General features: G+C 44.0%; 1 protein-coding gene across 5 annotated transcripts in view; it reads right to left on the bottom strand.

The window, feature by feature from the left end:
- Positions 1-7,264: 7,264 nt before the first annotated feature.
- ZNF713 (zinc finger protein 713) overlaps positions 7,265-20,449 on the bottom strand; it is a 55,228-nt gene continuing 42,043 nt past the window's right edge. For 4 of the 5 annotated variants that reach the window (XM_028845737.2, XM_015133440.3, XM_028845736.2 and 1 more), the window contains one exon: positions 9,332-10,509. In XM_028845737.2, coding sequence (XP_028701570.2) covers positions 9,485-10,509 — 1,025 coding nt within the window. In that variant the 3' untranslated portion in view covers positions 9,332-9,484. Of the gene's footprint in view, positions 10,510-20,449 lie in introns of all 5 variants that reach the window. The other variant, XM_015133441.3, reaches the window with a different exon arrangement.

Here is a 20,449-nt window from a genome sequence, read left to right as displayed (position 1 = left end):
GCAATTGTCCTGTCTCAGCCTCCCGAGTGGCTGGAGTTACAGGTGCCTGCCACCACATCCAGCTGATTTTTGTATTTTTAGTAGAGATGGAGTTTTACCACGTTGACCAGGCTGATATTGAACTCCTGACCTCAGGTGATCTGCCTGCCTCGGCCTCCCAAAGTGTTGGGATTACAGGTGAGAGCCACCGTACCTGGCCTATTATTATTATTATTATTTTTTGAGACGGAGTTTTGCTCTTGTTGCCCAGGCTGGAGTGCAATGGCGCGATCTTGGTTCACTGCAACCTCTGCCTCCCGGGTTCAAGGGATTCTCCTGCCTCAGCCTCCCGAGTGGCTGGGATTACAGGCATGGGCCACCTTGCCTGGCTAATTTCGTACTTTTAGTAGAGATGAGGTTTCTCCATGTTGGTCAGGCTGGTCTGGAACTCCTGACCTCAGGTGATCCGCCCGCCTCAGCCTCCCAAAGTGTTGGGATTACAGGCGTAAGCCACTGCACCTGGCCTATTATTAAGATGGAGTTTTTGCTCTGTTGCCCAGGCTGGAGTGCAATGGTACACTCTCAGCTCACTGCAACCTCTGCCTCCTGGGTTCAAGCCATTCTCCTGCCTCAGCCTCCTGAGTAGCTGGGATTACAGGCGTGTGCTCCCATACCCGGCTAATTTTTGTATTTTTAGTAGAGACGGGGTTTCAACTTGTTGGCCAGGCTGGTCTTGAACTCCTGGCCTCAGGTGATTGCCCTGAGTGCTGGGATTACAGGTGTGAGCCACCGCACCCAGCCTCATTCATTATTGGCCTAAAAAATAACTATTTTTTCTTACTAGGTACGAGCATATGTACACACACACATATATGTATGTATATATAGATTTGTTCCTGTTTAACTGTTTAATCAGGAAATAATAAACACAGGGGTGCTAGGCAAGTCCAGTAATCTTGGAAAAAGTTACTTCAACAAAGTAGAAAGATGTTCTAACGGTTAAAATAGTTACTTCAATAAAGTAGAAAGATGATCTAACAGTTAATCAGCTCTAATGATTACATACAGTAATAACCAAGGAGAAGCAGGATTCAACAGTGTTTCAAAATGATTAAGCAGCCAAATGTTTTACAATGAAAAGCTGACTACAAAAACTGCATTCTTCACGAAGAAGGAGTTGGATGGCCTTTTAATTATACAAATAAGGAATATAAAGGCTTTGGAATAATGCTAGCTAAAAAGATCATTATGTCCTGTTATAAAAATGACTGGACAATGGCTAGATGCTTTTGGGAAAGTTCAAGTCTCAAAAATTTAAAGTTTATACAAAAGGTCTTAAAATGTCCCACACATTACAAGTGACATTTTGTTACAAAAGGAGACCAAAGAAGAGTTATTTCATCCATGCAAGGTCTTACGATGACGTGACCAAGGATGAGGCATTGCTAATGCATATGCTACAATTTAGTTTGAGAGAGTATAATTATTTTGGGTCTGGTAAGATTGGCAGGCGGATCACAAGGTCGGGAGTTGGAGACCAGCCTGGCCAATATGGTGAAACTCCATCTCTACTAAAAAAAAAAAAAAAAAAAAAAATTAGCCGGGCTTGGTGATGCATGCCTGTAATCCCAGCTACTAGGGAGGCTGAGGCAGGAGAATTGCTTGAACCTAGGAGGCAGAGGTTGCAGTGAGTCGAGATCATGCCACTGCACTCCAGCCTGGGCAACAGAGCAAGACTCTGTCTCAAAAACAAACAAACAAAAAGGTCGGATGCAGTGGCTCATGCCTATAATCCCAGCACTTTGGGAGGCCGAGGCAGGTGGATCACCTGAGGTCAGGAGTTCGAGACCAGCCTGGCCAACATGGTGAGATCCCATCTCTACTAAAAATACACAAAATTAGCTGGGCGTGGTGGTGGGCACCTGTAATCCCAGCTCCTTGGGAGGCTGAGGCAGGAGAATTGCTTGAACCCAGGAGGTGGAGATTGCAGTGAGCCGAGATCACACCATTGCACTCCAGCTTGGGCGACAGAGCAAGACTCTGTAAAAAAAAAAAAAAAAAGAATAACATAAACCTAGAAATATGTGGAAAATTGGAACCCTCATAAAGTGTTCAAATAAAGATAAGAAAAAAAAATTAAATCTACACAGTTAACATTTTTATAACTGGTTTTGGTATAATGATTGTGACATTCTGGTTATATCTTTTCTGTTTCTTAAAGTGTTTAAAGCATTTAATAGAATCTGACAGTTTAGGTTTGGATATAATGAAACATTAAGATCTGTTTAAATCTGAAGTTAATGTTTAAAAGAGTGGGCATATCTAATTTTATAAATTCTTAATTTTTTATTTATTAGTTGCAAATGTCCAAATAAGTAGAGGAATGCTGACTGTTTAAAGAATGTCAATTGGTTTCTTAAATACACGGGGTTAGGTGTCATACCTCATGCGTGTAATCCCAGCACTTTGGGAGGCTGAGGCAGGAGGATCACTTGAGCCTAGGAGTTCAAGACCAGCCTGGGCATGAGACTCTGTCTCTAAAAAAAAAAAAAAAGAACAAAAAAGGCCAGGTGCGGTGGCTCATGCCTGTAATCCCAGCACTTTGGGACGCTAAGACAGGTGGATCACGAGGTCAGGAGATCGAGACCATCCTGGCTAACATCCCCGTCTCTACTAAAAATACAAAAAATTAGGCGGACGTGGTGGTGGGCGCCTGTAGTAACAGCTACTTGGGAGGCTGAGGCACAAGAATACCGTGAACCTGGGAGGGCAGGTAGAGCCTGCAGTGAGCTGAGATTGCGCCACTGCATTCCAGCCTGGGCGACAGAGTGAGACTCTTGTCTAAAAAAAAATACATCAAACATTAATCAAAATACAAATTCTAATGAGTATTTGTATTAGTCTGTTTTCACACTGCTATAAAGAAATACCCAAGATTGGGTAATTTATAAAGGAAAGAGGTTTAATTGACTCACAGTTTCACATGGCTGGGGAGGCCTCGGGAAACTTACAATCATGGCAAAAGGGGAAGCAGGCATGTCTCACATGTCAGCAGGCAAGACAGAGTGTGAGTGAGCGAAGCGGGAAGAGTCCCTTATAAAACCATCAGATCTCATGAGAACTCACTCACTATCACAAGAACAGCATGGGGGGAAATGCCCCCATGATTCAATCACCTCCCATTAGGTTTCTCCCTTGACACATGGGGATTACAATTTGAGATGAGATTTGGGTGGGGACACAAAGCCAAATCATATCAGTATTTTTCTCCATGCTAACAAGCTCTTTGGACATAAAAGAACCAATCAACAGGACAATTCTTTACTAATACTCTGAGGTTATGAGAAATAGTCACACAGATTTTGGTGTTGAGCAGCAATCTTTCCTTTTATTAAAGTTCATATATTTACCAAATGTTTTCAGAGTGTTATAAAAGACTGTTCCAGGCACTGTTTGTATCTACTGGATTAGGAGTAAAATGACTGATGTTATAGTGACATTTCAGTCAGAGAAACCCTGAATAATAAATCATCTACTACTATGTGTAGCTTAAATATTTCTTCTCATAGAAAAAGGACAACAACACTTGGTTGGATGGACCAAAGAAACTAATACATGTGAAATGGTAATATATTACTCTCCTAGATAGAAACAAGTCATAACAAACAAGTACTGGAATGTGTACACCTCTGGTTCCCGTATACTGGGAGTACCAGTATTCATATTTAGGTTTCACTCCTTAACTTGGAACATTTTGAAGAGAATAAAGGACAATATGAGAATGAATCCACACCAAGTTTACTGTATAATTAACATAAACAGAATCATTTATGACCCTAAGGAATATATAATAGGATTCTAATGAACAATTCCTATGTATGAAGAATTGGTGAAAGTCCTTGGCCAACTGTGGTCGGGTTCAGTCCAGACACCTTTTTTTCTGGGATGTCCAAGTTCTGCTTATCCTCTTCTGAGAATTCCATCTTGTTCTTGTTTTTTACCTGTGCTGTGATACAGATACACTGCCTTGTACTGGAGCCTTTAGAACTCTTTGCAAAATTTTTTTCTTTTTTTTCCTGGTTGCAAAAGTAAGCCTTTTTTTTTTTTGAGACGGAGTCTCACTCTGTCACCCAAGCTGGAGTGCAGTGGCATGATCTTGGCTCACTGCAACCTCCGCCTCCCAGGTTCAAGTGATTCTTCTGCCTCAGCCTCACCAGTAGCTGGGACTACAGGTGCGTGCCACCACGTCTGGCTAATTTTTGTATTTTTAGTAGAGACAGTTTCACCATACTGGCAAGGCTGGTCTCGAACTCCTCACCTCATGATCTGCCCACCTCGGCCTCCCAAAGTGCTGGGATTACAGGCATGAGTCACTGCGCCCAGCCACAAAATTAAGCTTTGATCAAAGATTTTACCAAGAGTAATTAACCTTTTTTTTTTTTTGAGACTCACTCTGTTGCCCAGGCTGGAGTGCAGTGGGGTAATCTCGGTTCACTGCAAGCTCCGCCTCCCAGGTTCAGGCCATTCTCCTGCCTCAGCCTCCCAAGTAGCTGGGACTACAGGTGCCCGCCACTACGCCTGGCTAATTTTTTGTGTTTTTAGTAGAAAGGGGGTTTCACCATGTTAGCCAGGATGGTCTCCGTCTCCTGACCTCGTGATCCGCCCGCCTCGGCCTTCCAAAGTGCTGGGATTACAGGCATGAGCCACCACACCCGGCCTTAACCATTATTTTTTATTTTTTATTTTTATTTTTGAGACGGAGTCTTGCTCTGTCGCCCAGGCTGGAGTGCAGTGGCGTGATTTCGGCTCACTGCAAGCTCCGCCTCTCAGGTTCACGCCATTCTCCTGCCTCAGCCTCCCGAGTAGCTGGGACTACAGGCGCCCGCCACCACGCCCGGCTAATTTTTTGTATTTTTTTTTTTTTTGAGACGGAGTCTTGCTCTGTCGCCCAGGCTGGAGTGCAGTGGCCGGATCTCAGCTCACTGCAAGCTCCACCTCCCGGGTTCACGCCATTCTCCTGCCTCAGCCTCCTGTGTAGCTGGGACTACAGGCGCCCGCCACCTTGCCCAGCTAGTTTTTTGTATTTTTTAGTAGAGACGGGGTTTCACCGTGTTAGCCAGGATGGTCTCGATCTCCTGACCTCTTGATCCGCCCGTCTTGGCCTCCCAAAGTCCTGGGATTACAGGCTTGAGCCACCCTGCTCGGCCAATTTTTTCTATTTTTAGTAGAGACAGGGTTTCACCGAATTAGCCAGGATGGTCTCGATCTCCTGGCCTCGTGATCTGCCCGCCTCAGCCTCCCAAAGTGCTGGGATGACACGCATGATTACTTTTAAAAAGAACATACATGGCTGGTCACGGTGGCTCACGCTTGTAATCCCAGCACTTTGGGAGGCCGAGGGCAGGCAGATCATGAGGTCAGGAGTTTGAGACCAGCCTGGCCAACATAGTGAAACCCCGTCATTACTAAAAACACAAAAAATTAGCCGGGTGGAGTGGCAGGCGCCTGTAATCCCAGCTACTCAGGAGGTTGAGGCAGGGGAATGGCTTGAACCCAGGAGGCGGAGATTGCAGCGAACCAAGATAGTGCCATTGCATTCCAGCTCAGGCGACAGTGCGAGACTCAGTCTCAAAAAAAAAAAAAAAAAAAAAAGTACATACCTCTGCTGAGACTTCACCTTTGCTCACTCTCTCCCTTCCTGAAATCTGAGTGCCTTATATCCTGCCTCATAATGGCAAATGAATGTTAAATGTGGCTTTTTTGGGGCGAGGATGCTTCCAGAATTGAGTTGCTCTGAAAATGCATTGCCACTACACAGATGTTTGGACAAAATACTATTAGAAAGCCTCCCTGACTACAACAACTCAAGGTTTCATTAACTATTTCATACCTACTGTTGCATGGGACAAAAATGCTTTTGAAAAGTTTAATTTCTACAATGAAATGAGGTTTTTTGGGGGTTTTAGTGTTTTCGTTTTTTAAAGTCTTTAAATCATTTCAGCTTTGATTCAGGGCCTATAAAATCTAGTCCTTTCTTGGGGAGAAGAAATCAGGGAAGTCTTGAGCCAGGCTCAAGTTAGAAGAAAGGTGAGAAAGCAAGCAGATTGCACTCCTGCCTTAACCTTACGGTTTTTTCAACCATGCCTGAGAAGACAGAGGAAACCTGAAAACCAAGAAACTAAAGTGTCCCTATACTTGCAGTCATTCATGGTTTATGACCGTTTACATTTTGAATGCTTTAAAACATCAAATGTGGGGCTGGGCGCAGTGGCTCACGCCTGTAATCTCAACTCTTTGGGAGGCTGAGGCGGATGGATCACCTGAGATTAAATGTTCGAGACCAGCCTGACCAATACAATACAGTGAAACCCTGTCTCTACTATAAATACAAAAATTAGCCGGACGTGGTGATGCGCACCTGTAATCCCAGATACTTGGGAGACTGAACAAAATCACCTTAAATTCTGATATATTATACTTTGGATATTTGTCCCTTCCAATCTCAGGTTGAAATGTGATCCCTAATGTTGGAGGTGGGGCCTGGTGGGAGGTATTTGGGCCATGGGGGTGGATCCCCCATGAATGGCTTGGTGTCCTCCCTGTGTTATTGAATGAGTTCTCACTCTGGTAGTTCATGTGAGAGCTGAGTGTTTAAGAGCTTGCAACCTCCCCCATCTCTCTTGACCCCTCTCTTGTCTTGTAATATGCTGGCTCCCACTGACCTTCCGCCATAATTGGAAGCGTTCTGAGGCCGTCAACAGAAGCAGACACCAGCACCATACTTCCTGGACAGCCTGCAGAACTATAAGCCAAATAAAGCTTCTTTTCTTTATAAACTACCCAGTTTCAGGTATTCCTTTATAGCAATGCAAACAAACTAATAGGAATTATTTTTGGAAAAAAGTGTTCAGATACGTATTTCTTTTTTTACTTTTTCTTTCTTTTTTTTTTTTTGAGATGGGGTCTCGCTCTATTGCCCAGGCTGGAATGCAGTGGCACGACCTCGGCTCACTGCAACCTCCGCCTCCCAGGTTCAAGCAATTCTCCTGCCTCAGCCTCCCAAGTAGCTGGGGTTACAGGTGCACACCATCACGCACAGCTAATTTTTGTATTGTTAGTAGAGACTCGGTTTTACCATGTTGGCCAGGCTGGTCTTGAACACCTAACCTCAAGTGATCTACCTGCCTTGGCCTCCCAAAGTGCTGGGATTACATACGTGAGCCACTGCGCCTGGCCCAGATATATATTTCAATAAATAAAATAAATGATTAAGCCAATTAGACTACTTCTTTAGGTGTTTATATAAGCCACTGCAGCTCTCCCCTGATTCCCACCCTCAACATGGCACCAGGGCTCACCCACAGATACAGTTCCTCACTTCTGCATCTTCCACAGTGATACAGGGTGGCGTGGGATTCTTAGCCTCTGGTCATTATTTTACAAAAACCCAAAACTTTTATCCTACAAATACAGCAGAAATAATTTTAACTGAAAAAATCTAGACTTGCCACAGAGAAATTTAAAGCTAAAACAAAATAGAAAAGCAGACTTCTCTGAATCAGTATTTCAAAGTTCATCAATAGCACCCTCAAGTCTCCCTCAAGGCTCTTCTCAAAGTGTTCCTAGGATTCATTTGATGAAAATAATGTCAAGATTGCAAAAAGAATCATCACAGGATATTGCCACAAACTATCACACTGTTTCTCAAACAATGGCACACAAGATTTTGGGTGGTACATCAATGAATATTTTTAATTTCAAGGTTATGTATCTATTTTGATGAAGAGTAGAATAAATTTAATTAGCATATAAAACTAGCATATAACTTATTAGTTTTATATGCTAAATAGTATTTCCTAAGAGAAGGCGAAAAATTTTGCATCCCTTTATAAAGAATATTAGGTAAACAGTAGATATGGTAAAAACTGTAAAGAGAGCATACAAATAACTGATGTTTGTGAAATACCACTCTTTTATGTTTATTTCAAGTTAATGTGACTGGTTGCACTACAGCATTGCCTTTATTTTTAAATTTTACTTTTTTTTTTTTTTTTGAGACAGAGTCTCACTCTGTCGCCCAGGCTGGAGTACATTGGCACGATCTTGGCTCACTGCAACCTCCGCCTACCAGGTTCAAGCAATTCTCCTGCCAGCCTCCCAAGCTGCTGGGAGGTGGTCCAAGTGTGCACCACCACACCCAGCTAATTTTTGTATTTTTAGTAGAGATGGGGTTTTTACCATGTTGGCCAGGCTGGTCTCAAACTCCTGACCTTAGGTGATCGCCCCACCTCGACCTCCCAAAGTGCTGGGATTATAGGCATGAACCACTGCCCCCAGCCAGCACTGTCTTTAATTAATGAAAATTTCAGATTTAAAAGTTTTATACCATAAACTGCCAGGTGCGGTGGCTCACGCCTGTAATCCCAGCACTTTGGGAGGCTGAGGCAGGTGGATCACAAGGTCAGGAGTTCGAGACCAGCCTAGTCAATATGATGAAACCCTGTCTCTACTAAAAATTAGAAAAAAAAATGTCAGCCGGGCATGGTGGCACGCATCTGTAAGGCTGAAGAAGGAGAATCACTGGAAGCCAGGAGGCGGAGGTTGCAGGGAGCCAAGATTGGGCCATTGCACTCCAGCCTGGGTGACAGAGCAAGATTCCGTCTCAAAAAAAAAAAAAATATTTATACCATAAAACTTACAGGTGAGTAATTACAAGTTGTTGCCTATAGGATTTCTTTTTTTTTTTTTTTTTTGAGACAGAGTCTTGCTCTGTTGCCCAGGCTGGAGTGCAGTGGCATGATCTCAGCTCACTGCAACCTTCACCTCCCATGTTCAAGTCATTCTCATGCCTCAGTCTCCAGAGTAGCTGGGATTGCAGTTGTGCACCACCATGCCTGGATAAGGAATTCTGATTTTTAAAAAAGTTTTATATCAGATTTGGAACATGACTCCAAATATAATCTCATTTGTAAAATAAATTATTTTTCCTTTTTATAACCCCTCCTGGGAATGTAATATGCTGCTAGTTTAAGGTTTAAATTAATTTGGTTTCTATGCATTGAAAGTTTATGACCGGGTGCAGTGGCTCACGCCTGTAATTCCAGCACTTTGGGAGGCTGAGGTGGGTAGATCACCTGAGGTTAGGAGTTCGAGACCAGCCTGGCCAACACGGCGAAACCCCGTCTCCACTAAAAATACAAAAAGTTAGCTAGGTGTGGTGGTGCGTACCTGTAGTCCCAGCTACTCGGGAGGCTGAGGCAAGAGAATTGCTTGAACCCAGGAGGTGGAGGCTGCAGTGAGCCGAGATCGCACCACTGCACTTCAGCCTGGGTGACAGAGTGAGACTCTGCCCCCCCCCAAAAAAAAAAAAAAGAAAGAAAGAAAGAAAGAAAGTTTATGTATAAGCTTTCTCTCCACTATGAATAATTTGATATTGAATGGGATAAAAAGGTCTGACCAAAAAATCTCCTACATTTATATATTTATCTATTTCCCCCACCACAAGTTATGTGCTGCTAAGTGAAGGACTGTGGCAAACTGTTTGCTCACATTTATATTCACATAATTTCTCCCTAGTATGGATTTTCCTGTGTTGATTAAGGTGCGCGCTCTGGCTAAAGGCTTTCCCGCATTCATTACATTTATAGGGTTTCTCTCCTGTATGAGTTCTTTCATGTTGATTCAGATGTGTCCTCTGACTGAAGGCTTTGCCACAGAAACCACATTCGTAAGGTTTCTCTCCAGTATGAAGTCTATGATGTTCAGTAAGGGATGTGATGCGGCTAAAAGCTTTACCACATTGATTACATTTATAGGGCTTTTCTCCAGTATGAATCCTCAGATGCTGAGTAAAGGATGAATGCTGACGGAAGGCTTTCCCACATCCATTGCATATAAAAGGCTTTTCTCCTGTGTGAATTCTCTGATGTTGAATGAGATGTATCCTCTGGCTGAATCTTTTTCCACATTCATCACACTTATAGGGTTTCTCTCCTGTAAGCACCATCTGAGGCTGGGTAAAAGATGAGTTGTGGCTGAAGGCCTTCCCACACTCACTGGGTTTCTCTGCGGTATGAATATGATCAGTAAGAAGAATATGTTGATTGAAGATTTTTCCACACTCACTGTATTCATAGGGAGTCTCTCTTACATAATTTCCCTGATAGTAAACCAAGTCTGAATTATGTTTGATGCTGTTTCCCTGTGTGTCAGAATTCAGGGGTATTTTAATAGAAGGAATTCTCTGATGCATAAGGTTTGAGTTCAGATTACAGTTTTCTGCAAATTTATTACACTCAAGGCTTCTCTCCTGTGTGATCTTTCTGTGGGTCAAAGTTACTTGTCCTAAATATCTCTTGTGGTTTTCTTGGTTAAACTCTGGATGGTAATCAAAATCCCAGAGTCCTCCTAGGATGGAGTACCAGAAGCAGTCTCCAGAGAGTCTCTTCATTATCATCTCATGGGTTTGATTTTCATCAGAAATATTCTGGCTTGTGGTTGACTTTTTGATTTCGGGTCTGTTTTCTCCATCTAAAAGAAATTCAGAATATACAAATACTTTCCGATATTCTCATGTTATCTATGATTGGAAGAAGAAATTATTGCACAGCAAATTACCAAATAAAACTGACAGTAATGTGTACAAGGCATACATGGCATTGAAAGTTTTCCAATGTGGCCACGTCACAAAGGGAAAGACTATGAGAAGTCACAAGAAGCAAGGAGCAGAGGGAATTTTTAAACATGTGCAGTAATCATAGAAGGGATCATCCAGGAGTATCTGCGCTTGAAAGCAGATGGACACAAGAATAAGGTGTATCAGGGAGAAGTCTCTGATCAGTGGTGGGAGACAGAGGAATGATTAATTACAGAAGGCTGATCTGAGGCCAGGCCTTTATAAATCTCATATGCAGATGACTTGATTGTAATGCCAGCTACTTGTTCATTTAAACAGTATTTCTTCCTATTTTTATCTTTTGTTTAAAATGATAAAACTAATACTTGCTGATAGACACATATTCAAATAATGTGAGAATGTGTAAAGTGTAAAGAAAGAATCCCATCCATTAAAAGAAATCCTTGTTAATAGTTCGGAGCCTGTCTTGTCAGATTTTCCCTATGTTCACACAGGTATATATGAAAACCATATTTTGGACAAGCATGACCTATGGATTATGATTTTTAAATTTCATTTTAGTCTCCCACAACTTCTTTAAACTTTACTTAGTGGAGGTATTCTTCTTCTGCTTCTAGATGAAGACTTGAACAGGTCCCATGGCTCTCCCCTCCTTTTTTTTTTTTTTTTTTTTGAGATGGAGTCTCACTCTATCACCCAGGCTGGAGTGCAGGGGCGAGATCTTGGATCACCGCAACTTCCACCTCCCGGGTTCAAGCAATTCTCCTGCCTCAACCTCCGGAGGAGCTGGGATTACAGGCGTGCGCCACCACGCCCAGCTAATTTTTGTATTTTTAGTAGACACAGGGTTTCACCATGTTGGCCAGGCCGATATCGAACTCTTGACCTCAGGTGATCTGACTGCCTCAGCCTCCCAAAGTGCTGGGATTATAGGCATGAGCCACTGCACCCAGCCTTTTAATTCTTATTTTTTGAGAAAGTATCTCACTCTGTCACCTAGGCTGGAGTATAGTGCATGATCATAGCTCCCTGCAGCCACGTCCTGGGCTCAAGCAATACTCCCACCTCAGCTTCCCAAGTAGCTAGGACTACAGGTGTGTGCCACCATGCCTGACTAATATTTTGATTTATTGATTTTTTTTTTTTAGAGACGGGGTCTCACTATGTTTCCCAGGCTGGTCTGCAACTCTAGGCCTTAAGCAGTCCTCCTGCCTGGGCTTCCCAAAGTGCTGAGATTACAGGTGTGAGCCACTGCTGCCAGCCTCCCCTTAATTCTTAGGTAACAGATGTTCCTACTGTTACATTGTCACAAACACAGTATCTACACAATAATTAAAATGATCAGTCCTGGGTAATAGTCAAAACCCCAAAAGTAATTCCTTTCCCTTCCCCTGGATGGGTTATAGAAAGGGTCATGTTCTATCTTTCTCCCTACTTGAGTTGCTCCCCCACTCTACCATCTCCCCATGAGTCTCTTTGCCTTTACTCTCTTGCTTCTTTCCCCACTTTACTACTTCCCTGCTCACCCCTGCCCTCACTCTCTCACTGTAGTTTTTTTAATTTTAATTTTAATTTTCTTTGGAGACAGTCTTGCTCTGTGGCCAGGCTGGAGTGCAGTGGTGTGCTCTAGGCTCCCTGCAACCTCTGCCTTCTGGGTTCAAACGATTCTCGTGCCTCAGCCTCCCAAGTAGCTGGGACCACAGGCATGCACCACCACACCTGGTTAATCTTTCGTATTTTTAGTAGAGACAGGGTTTTGCCATGTTGGTCAGGCTGGTCTCGAATTCCCAAGCTCAGATAATCTGCCCGCCTTGGCCTCCCCAAGTGCTGGGATTACAAGCATGAGCCACCGCACTCAGCCCACTCACTGTAGTTTAGTTTCTTTTTTTTTTTTTTGAGACGGAGTCTCGCTCTGTCACCCAGGCTGGAGTGCAGTGGCCGGATTTCAGCTCACTGCAAGCTCCGCCTCCCGGGTTCACGCCATTCTCCTGCCTCAGCCTCCGGAGTAGCTGGGACTACAGGCGCCCGCCACCTCGCCCGGCTAGTTTTTTGTATTTTTTAGTAGAGACGGGGTTTCACCGGGTTAGCCAGGATGGTCTCGATCTCCTGACCTTGTGATCCGCCCGTCTCGGCCTCCCAAAGTGCTGGGATTACAGGCTTGAGCCACCGCGCCCGGCCAGTAGTTTAGTTTCTAACAAGAGTTAAGGATTAGGGACTGTGTGGAGGGAGAAGAGATGAAGAGAATGGCTTGTTTTTGTATGGCTGAGTGGCTTCACATTCTCAGCTTGGCAGATGGTTAAAATGGCTTCATTTTGGAGAAGTTTTACCACTTTTGGGAGGCTCTTGCTAGACACCTTCCCTTCACCCCTTGTCATTTCCATAACCTAGATAGATAGATCTCTACTTTGGGCATGCACCCTACTTGACAAGATCCAAGACCACGCTGGCTGACCCACAGGAAACACTGATGATACCTTGCCCCAACAAAGCTGTGCAGTACAGACTCATCCCAATTCAGCAGCTTCTCCTGGCTAACCCACAAAGGCCATTTAAGTCATCTCTTCCTGGTCTTGGACTTTCTGAGAGGGTCAGCTTCAGCTTTCTTAGACATGAGGTCCACACCAGTCTTCACCTTCCAACCACAGAGAACAGACATTACAGCTGCCAGAGTGGTCCCCTTGAACCTGGGTAACCAGATAATTGTTGTCTTAATTGGGACACTTGATGGCAGTATCATCACTAATTCTGCAGGAACTGTCAAGGGAAACTGGGTGGGGAAACTTCTAACCATTCCATCTTGGCCCAACCCTTAATATGCATCCTTCTACCTCTTCCCTCAAAAGGGGGTTAGGAACTCACAACATGGTTTTCTGCTCTTTACCCAGTCTCCTCACAGAAGTCCCTCTCAGATCTCTCTCTCTCTTTTTTCTTTTTTAAGACAGAGCCTCACTCTGTTGCCCAGGCTGGAGTGCAGTGGTGTGATCTCAGCTCACTGCAACCTCTGCCTCCCGGGTTCAAGTGATTCTCCCACCTCAGCCTCCCGAGTAGCTGGGACTACAGGTGCACACCATCATGCCTGGCTAATTTTTAAATTTTTAGTAGAGACAGGGTTTCACCATGTTGGCCAAGCTGGTCTTGAACTCCTGACCTTAAATGATCTGCCTGCCTCGTCCTCCCAAAGTGCTGGGATTACAAGTGTGAGCGACCATGCCTGGCCTCTCTCAGATCTTTCTTATAGCCTTGCTCTGGCTGGCCGAGGGATGAGGTTCATGAGGTCATTTACTATGCTCATGGAGATGTGGGTGAGGGTTCCTACACCTACTTTGGTACGCAGGTATCTTCTGTCAACTCTCAGGAAGGAAGAGTCCCTTCTAACACACACATATATATGAGTAACTGTGTATGTATTTATACATACATAGTTTTATTTTTAAACCAAAACAGGATAATGTATGTATTGCCTATGTAACTTTGTTACTCAACAATATTCTTTCTAAATGAGTGTGTGTGTGTATGTGTGTGTGTATATATATATATATATATATATAGATCTACTTCATTCTTTTCAAAGGGCATATCTTTTAAAAACTCTTTTCTCCTGCTGTTAAGTTTTAGGTTTCCAATTTTCTTTGCTATTTCATACAATAATGCAATGAACAGCCTTACACAAACATCTTATGGACCTAAGTTAGTATTTCAATATGACAGACAATATGCAATGCCAGGCCAGGTGCAGTGGCTCATGCCTGTAATCCCAGCACTTTGGGAGGCTGAGGCAGGTGGATTGCGAGGTCAGGAGTTCAAGACCAGTCTTGCCAACATGGTGAAACCCCACCTCTACTAAAAAAATACAAAAATTAGGCTGGGCGTGGTGGCTCACGCCTGTAATCCCAGCACTTTGGGAGGCTGAGACGGGCGGATCATGAGGTCAGGAGATTGAGACCATCCTGGCTAACACGGTGAAACCCTATCTATACTAAAAATACAAAAAAAAAAAAAAAAAAAAAAATTAGCCGGGCATAGGGGCTGGCGTCTGTAGTCATAGCTACTCAGGAGGCTAAGGCAGGAGAATGGCATGAACCTGGGAGGCGGAGCTTGCAGTGAGCCGAGATCGCGCCACTGCACTCCAGCCTGGGCGACAAAGCGAGACTCCATCTCAAAAAACAAACAAACAAAAAATTAGCCAGGTGTGGTGGTGTATATCTGTAATCCCAGCTACTCGGGAGGCTGAGGCAGGAGAATCACTTGAACCTGGGAGGCAGAGGTTGCAGTGAGCCAAGATCGCGCCACTGCACTCCAGTCTGGGCAACAGAGCAAGACTCCATCTCAGAAAAAAAAAAGCAATGCCAGATCATAGGGTTTGCACAGTATACATTTTGATAAATTCTGTCAAATTGTTCTCTTAAAAGGCTCTACCATGACTGGGCACAGTGGCTCACGCCTGTAATCCTAGCATTTTGGAAGGCCAAAGCAGGCAGATTGCTTGAGGCCAGGAGTTCGAGACCAACTTGGACAACACAGCGAAATCGTGTCTACAAAAAATACAAAAAACATAGCCAGGTGTGGTGGCATGCGCTTGCCATCCTAGCTACTAGGGAGGCTGAGGTGAGAGGACCACCTGAGCCCAGGGAGGCTGGAGCTGCAGCGAGTCATGATTGTGCCACTGCACCTAAGCCTGGGTGACCAAACACACATAAGGCTCTACCAAATGCACCTAACAGTGTGAAATGTAACTCATTTCACCCACACCATTCCCAACATAGGATGTGATAACATTTTGATTTTGCCAATTTGATGGGTGAAAAATGGTACCTCATCCATGCTTTAATTTTTATTTATTTCATTATGTTAGCTTGAACATTTCCCCATATATTTATGGGCTGGTTTATTTCTTTTGTGAATGTTTTGGTGGTACTGGGGATCCGTAGACCTGCTAAAATTGAACACAAAGTTTTGTGGGCAAGTACCTACATATATTTTTCTAGAGCGAGAACCACAACTTTCATTAGATTTTCAAAGGGGTTCAAGATTCAAAAAAAGTTTAAGAGCCTCTGTTTTAAGGATATCCTAGTCTCTTTGCCAACAGTCTTTCCTCCTATTTCATTATTCAGCATAATAAAACTAAATTATTCTTCCTAAGTCATTGATTTCATCATGTTCACCCACACAAAATCTGGTAGCCCCAACCCTTTTAAATTATCCTTAACAAAAAATTAGGCTCAGTACAGTGGCTCTTTCCTGTAAACCCAGCACTCTGGGAGGCCAAGGTGGGCAAATGCTTGAGCCCAAGAGCTCAAGACCAGCCTGGGCAACATGGCAAAACCCTGTTTCTACAAAAAGATGCAAAAATTATCCGGGTGTGGTGGTGCGCACCTATAGCCCCAGCTACTGGGGAGGCTGAGGTGGGAGAATTGCTTGGGCCTGGGAGGCAGAAGTTGCCGTGAGCTGAGATTGTGCCACTGCACTTCAGCCTGGGCGACAAAGTGAGACCCTGTCTCACAAACAACAATGACAAAAACAAAACAAAACAAAAATTAGATTATGCATGGCCAACAAACTATTCCCACTCATTTAATACAGTAAAGTCAAATAAGTAAATTCAAGCATAAAATTATAGTAAGAGGCTGGGCGCAGTGGCTCATGCCTATAATCCAAGCACTTTGGGGGGCTGAGGCGGGCGGATCACCTGAGGTCAGGAGTTCGAGACCAGCCTGGCCAACATGGTGAAACCCTGTCTCTACTAAAAATACAAAAAATTAGCCAAGAATCTCAGCTACTCAGGAGGCTGAGGCGGGAGAATCACTTGCACTCAGGAGGCGGAGGCTGCAGTGAGCCAAGATCATGCCATTGCACTCCAGCCTGGGCAAAAAGAGTGAAACTCCGTCACAAACAAACAAACAAAAATTATAGGAGTAAAAGTAGAACTTAAGATCTTATGTGTGAAATGTTTTTTTTTTTTTTTGAGACAGGGTCTTACTCTTTCACCCAGGCTGGAGTGCAGTGGTGCAATCTCAGCTCATTGTGACCTCTGTCTCCCGAGTAGCTGGTATTACAGGCGCTTGCCACCACACCCAGCTAATTTTTTGTATTTTTAGTAGGGATGGGGTTTCACCATGTTAATCAGGCTGGTCTTGAACTCCTGACCTTGTGATTCGCCTGCCTCGACCTCCCAAAGTGCTGGGATTATAGGCGTGAGCCACCGCGCCCCGTCAGTACCGAAGTATTTTTAACCGATTCACATTTAGGTTGTAGTTTCTTGTTATTACAAATAGCACAACAAGAGTAGTTAGTTGGCCAAATGTATATTAGATTTGTGTTTTTTTTTTTTTTTTTTGAGACAGGGTCTTGCTTTGTCACCCAGGCTGGAGTGCAGTGGTGTGATCATAGCTCACATCAGCTTTGACTTCCTGGGCTCAAGTAATCCTTTTGCCTCAGCCTCCAGAGTAGGTGGGACCACAGGCACGTGCCATAATACCCAGCCTTTTTTTTTTTTTTTTTTTTTTTTGGTAGAGACGAAGTCTCCCTATGTTGCCCAGGCTGGTCTCAAACTCCTGAGCTCAAGTGATCCTTCTGCCTTGGCCTCCCAAAGTGCTGGGATTACAGGTGTGAGCCACTGTGCCTGGCCACAAATTTTTAAAAGAAAAAAAAAAGTCCAAGTCAAAAAGTTATGGAAAACAGATTAATAGATGTACAAAATATATACAAATGACTATGGTCTAAGATTAAATTACATGTGGAAAAATTAAAAGTACATGTGATTACAGTTATACCTGATTGAGAAGATTAATTTTAAACCAATGTATTATTTCAACCAAACTATCAACTGGAACACTTTCTTTTCAGCCAAAAGGCTTGTTTGCACATGGGCTTTGACTCCCGAGTGTTTGAAATGATGGCTGGAGCTCTACAGACTGCCTCTCATGGTCTCTTAGCACTGAATCTGTAGCCTGTGGACCTGGCTCCTGAACTCACAGGGAGGTATGGTCCTCTAGGCTCCTACTGCCCAGCAGCCTGGAGTTCAAGGCATTCATTGCCTAAGCTCTAGCTTCCAGAACTTTAGTTTATCCCTGGAAACATGGCAGCTGTATCACGATGATCATGGCCACTTTTGCTGATTTCCTTCCTTCCACATCTTGCCTCCGTGAGGGAAATGGAAAAACTCCTGCAGCTGCCTGACACACTTGCTATCTACTGATACCAGGAGAGCCTGTGCATGCACTGTAGAGATGCTGATCACTCACTGAGGACGGTCCCAAGGCATACTCACATCTTCAATCAAAGGGTGGCCCATCTACATCCCAGCACCAAATTGCAGATTGAGGCAAAGACTGCCTTGGGCTTTTAGGCAGCTTTGAGGAACAAACTATTCTATTTGCCCCAGTTCCTCAGCTAATCTAGGTCCCCTGTGTTAGCAGATATGATTATAACTGCTTTCAAAAGGAAGGTGGGCATTGAGGAGGATAAAGCCCCCACCAAGCCATGCATAAGGGAGCATGCAGAAATACTGGTCACTCATTATCCACTGTCTACTTCCTTCCTGGTTTGGCCTCACCTGGCTAGAGGCCCAATCATTCACTGAAACCTCCAAGCCCTTCTTTGTACTTTCACCTAAGTCTGCTATCAGATCTCATGCTACCTACCTGCCTGTTGTCTAAGATTATAGACAAAGTGCTCTTTGGGAAGAAACTGTTTTCAGACGTGGAAGCAGAGGAGCTTCCCTTGCCCACAGTGAGAATGACATGAAATCTAACTTGTGTCCAAATCCCAAGTTAAGTGATTGTAAGACCTCGGGCATAGCTACAGACTAAGGCCCTCTGGCTTATGGCAGGTGTTCATCGGGCTTCCATTAATCTTGCCTGAGGGCTCTTTATAAAAAAATAACAAAAAACTGGGGATTGGCACAGATTACTGTAGTCTCAATGTCTCTGCTATTTTTGCCCATTATCTGTCCCCACTGACTCTATATTCCCTGGATCCACTTTAGGGGTATAAGTCTTTAGTAAAATCAGATGTCTAGGGCACCTATGACCTCCTTTGTATCTAAGAATGGATACCTTCTAGACAGGCCTGTGGTCAGTATGAGCATGCTGTGATGCCACTGGGCAACCTGAAGAACATCTTGCAGGGCCTCTGCACCAGGGCATGCCTTGCTGAGCAGATGTTTTCCCTGCTCAGGCCCATCCATGCCTTTTGAACTAAATTGTTTAGGAAACAGGAAGGAAGGAAACAAGGAAGTAAGAAGGGAAAGAAGGAGAGAGGGAAAGGAAGGAGAGAATTAGGGAGAAAGGGAAGGGGGAAAACAATTTTTTTGAAAAAATATTAATCCTTTTTACATGTAAAGCATCATCATATTTTTGGTTCTCTTTTATTAATTTAAAAATGTGTCACAATTTATAGTGGGCTATGACTTCAGTAAATTCAAATTAGAAACAAAAAGAATATGCTGAAAAAGGACAGAAAATGTTAGCGTTCATCAGACACAGTGATAAGGATAAATATTGTTGGGTATTGTTTCAATTTTTTTTTTTTTTTTTTGAGACAGAGTTTTGTTCTTGTTGCCCAGGCTGGAGTGCAATGGCGCCATCTTGGCTCACTGCAACCTCAGCCTCTCAGGTTCAAGCGATTCCCTGCCTTAGCCTTCCAAGTAGCTGGGATTACAGGTGCCCGCCACCACGCCCAGCTAATTTTTGTATTTTTAGTAGAGACAGGGTTTCATCATGTTGGTCAGGCTAGCTTCAAACTCCTGACCTCAGGTGATCCACCTGCCTCATCTCCCAAAGTGCTGGGATTACAAGCATGCATCACTGCACCAGGCCTCGATTTCATAGATTATATAGATCTTATGGATGGCAAGAAAAAAATTTTTTTTTTTTTTTGAGAGGGAGTCTCGCTCTGTCGCCCAGGCTGGAGTGCAGTGGCCAGATCTCAGCTCACTGCAAGCTCCACCTCCCGGGTTTACGCCCTTCTCCTGCCTCAGCCTCCCTAGTAGCTGGGACTACAGGCGCCCGCCACCTCGCCCGGCTAGTTTTTTGTATTTTTTAGTAGAGACGGGGTTTCACCGTGTTAGCCAGGATGGTCTCAATCTCCTGACCTTGTGATCCACCCGTCTCGGCCTCCCAAAGTGCTGGGATTACAGGCTTGAGCCACTGTGCCCGGCCGAAAAATGCATTTTTTAATGAGTGGTGGTCAACAATAATTTACAACTATTGCTTTGGCAAGGTTGACAAGTTTTTTTCTGTAAAGGGTCAGATAGTAAATATTTTAAGTTTTTTGAGCCAGATGGTCTCTGTTGTACTCAGTTCTGCTGTTGCAGGGTGAAAGCATCCATAGACAAAGTTTTTTTGGTTGTTTTGTTTTTGAGGCAGTCTCTCTCTGTCACCTAGGCTGGAGTGCAGTGGTGCAATCTCGGCTTACTGCAACCTCCGCCTCCCAGGCTCAAGTGATCCTCTTGGCTCAACACTCAGCCTCCTGGGTAGCTGGGAGTACAGGTGTGCACCACCATGCTCAGCTAATTTTTGTACTTTTTGTGGCTACGGGTTTTATCATGTTGCCCAAGATGGTCCTGAACTCCTGAGTTCAAGCAATCCTCCTGCCTCTTATGTAAAAGAATGAGTGTGGCTGTGTTCCCATAAAACTTTATTTACAAAAACATGTTACTCTAGACTACATTATTTTTCATCCAAAGAGCCTACAAAGCCAAACAAGGTATGTGGAAAGGAAGTCCCATGACTGGTCTAGGACATCTTTATGCTGACTTCCAGGTCATCTGATCCCAGCAATGTACGAGAGTGCTTTCCTCCTCATGGACCCAGCGGTGTATATTGCCAAACTTTT

The sequence above is a fragment of the Macaca mulatta genome, chromosome 3, assembly GCF_049350105.2.
Source record: "Macaca mulatta isolate MMU2019108-1 chromosome 3, T2T-MMU8v2.0, whole genome shotgun sequence".
Classification (NCBI taxonomy): Eukaryota; Metazoa; Chordata; class Mammalia; order Primates; family Cercopithecidae; genus Macaca; species Macaca mulatta.
Note: the sequence above shows the minus strand (reverse complement) of the source record. Positions and strands in the feature narration are given on the sequence as shown.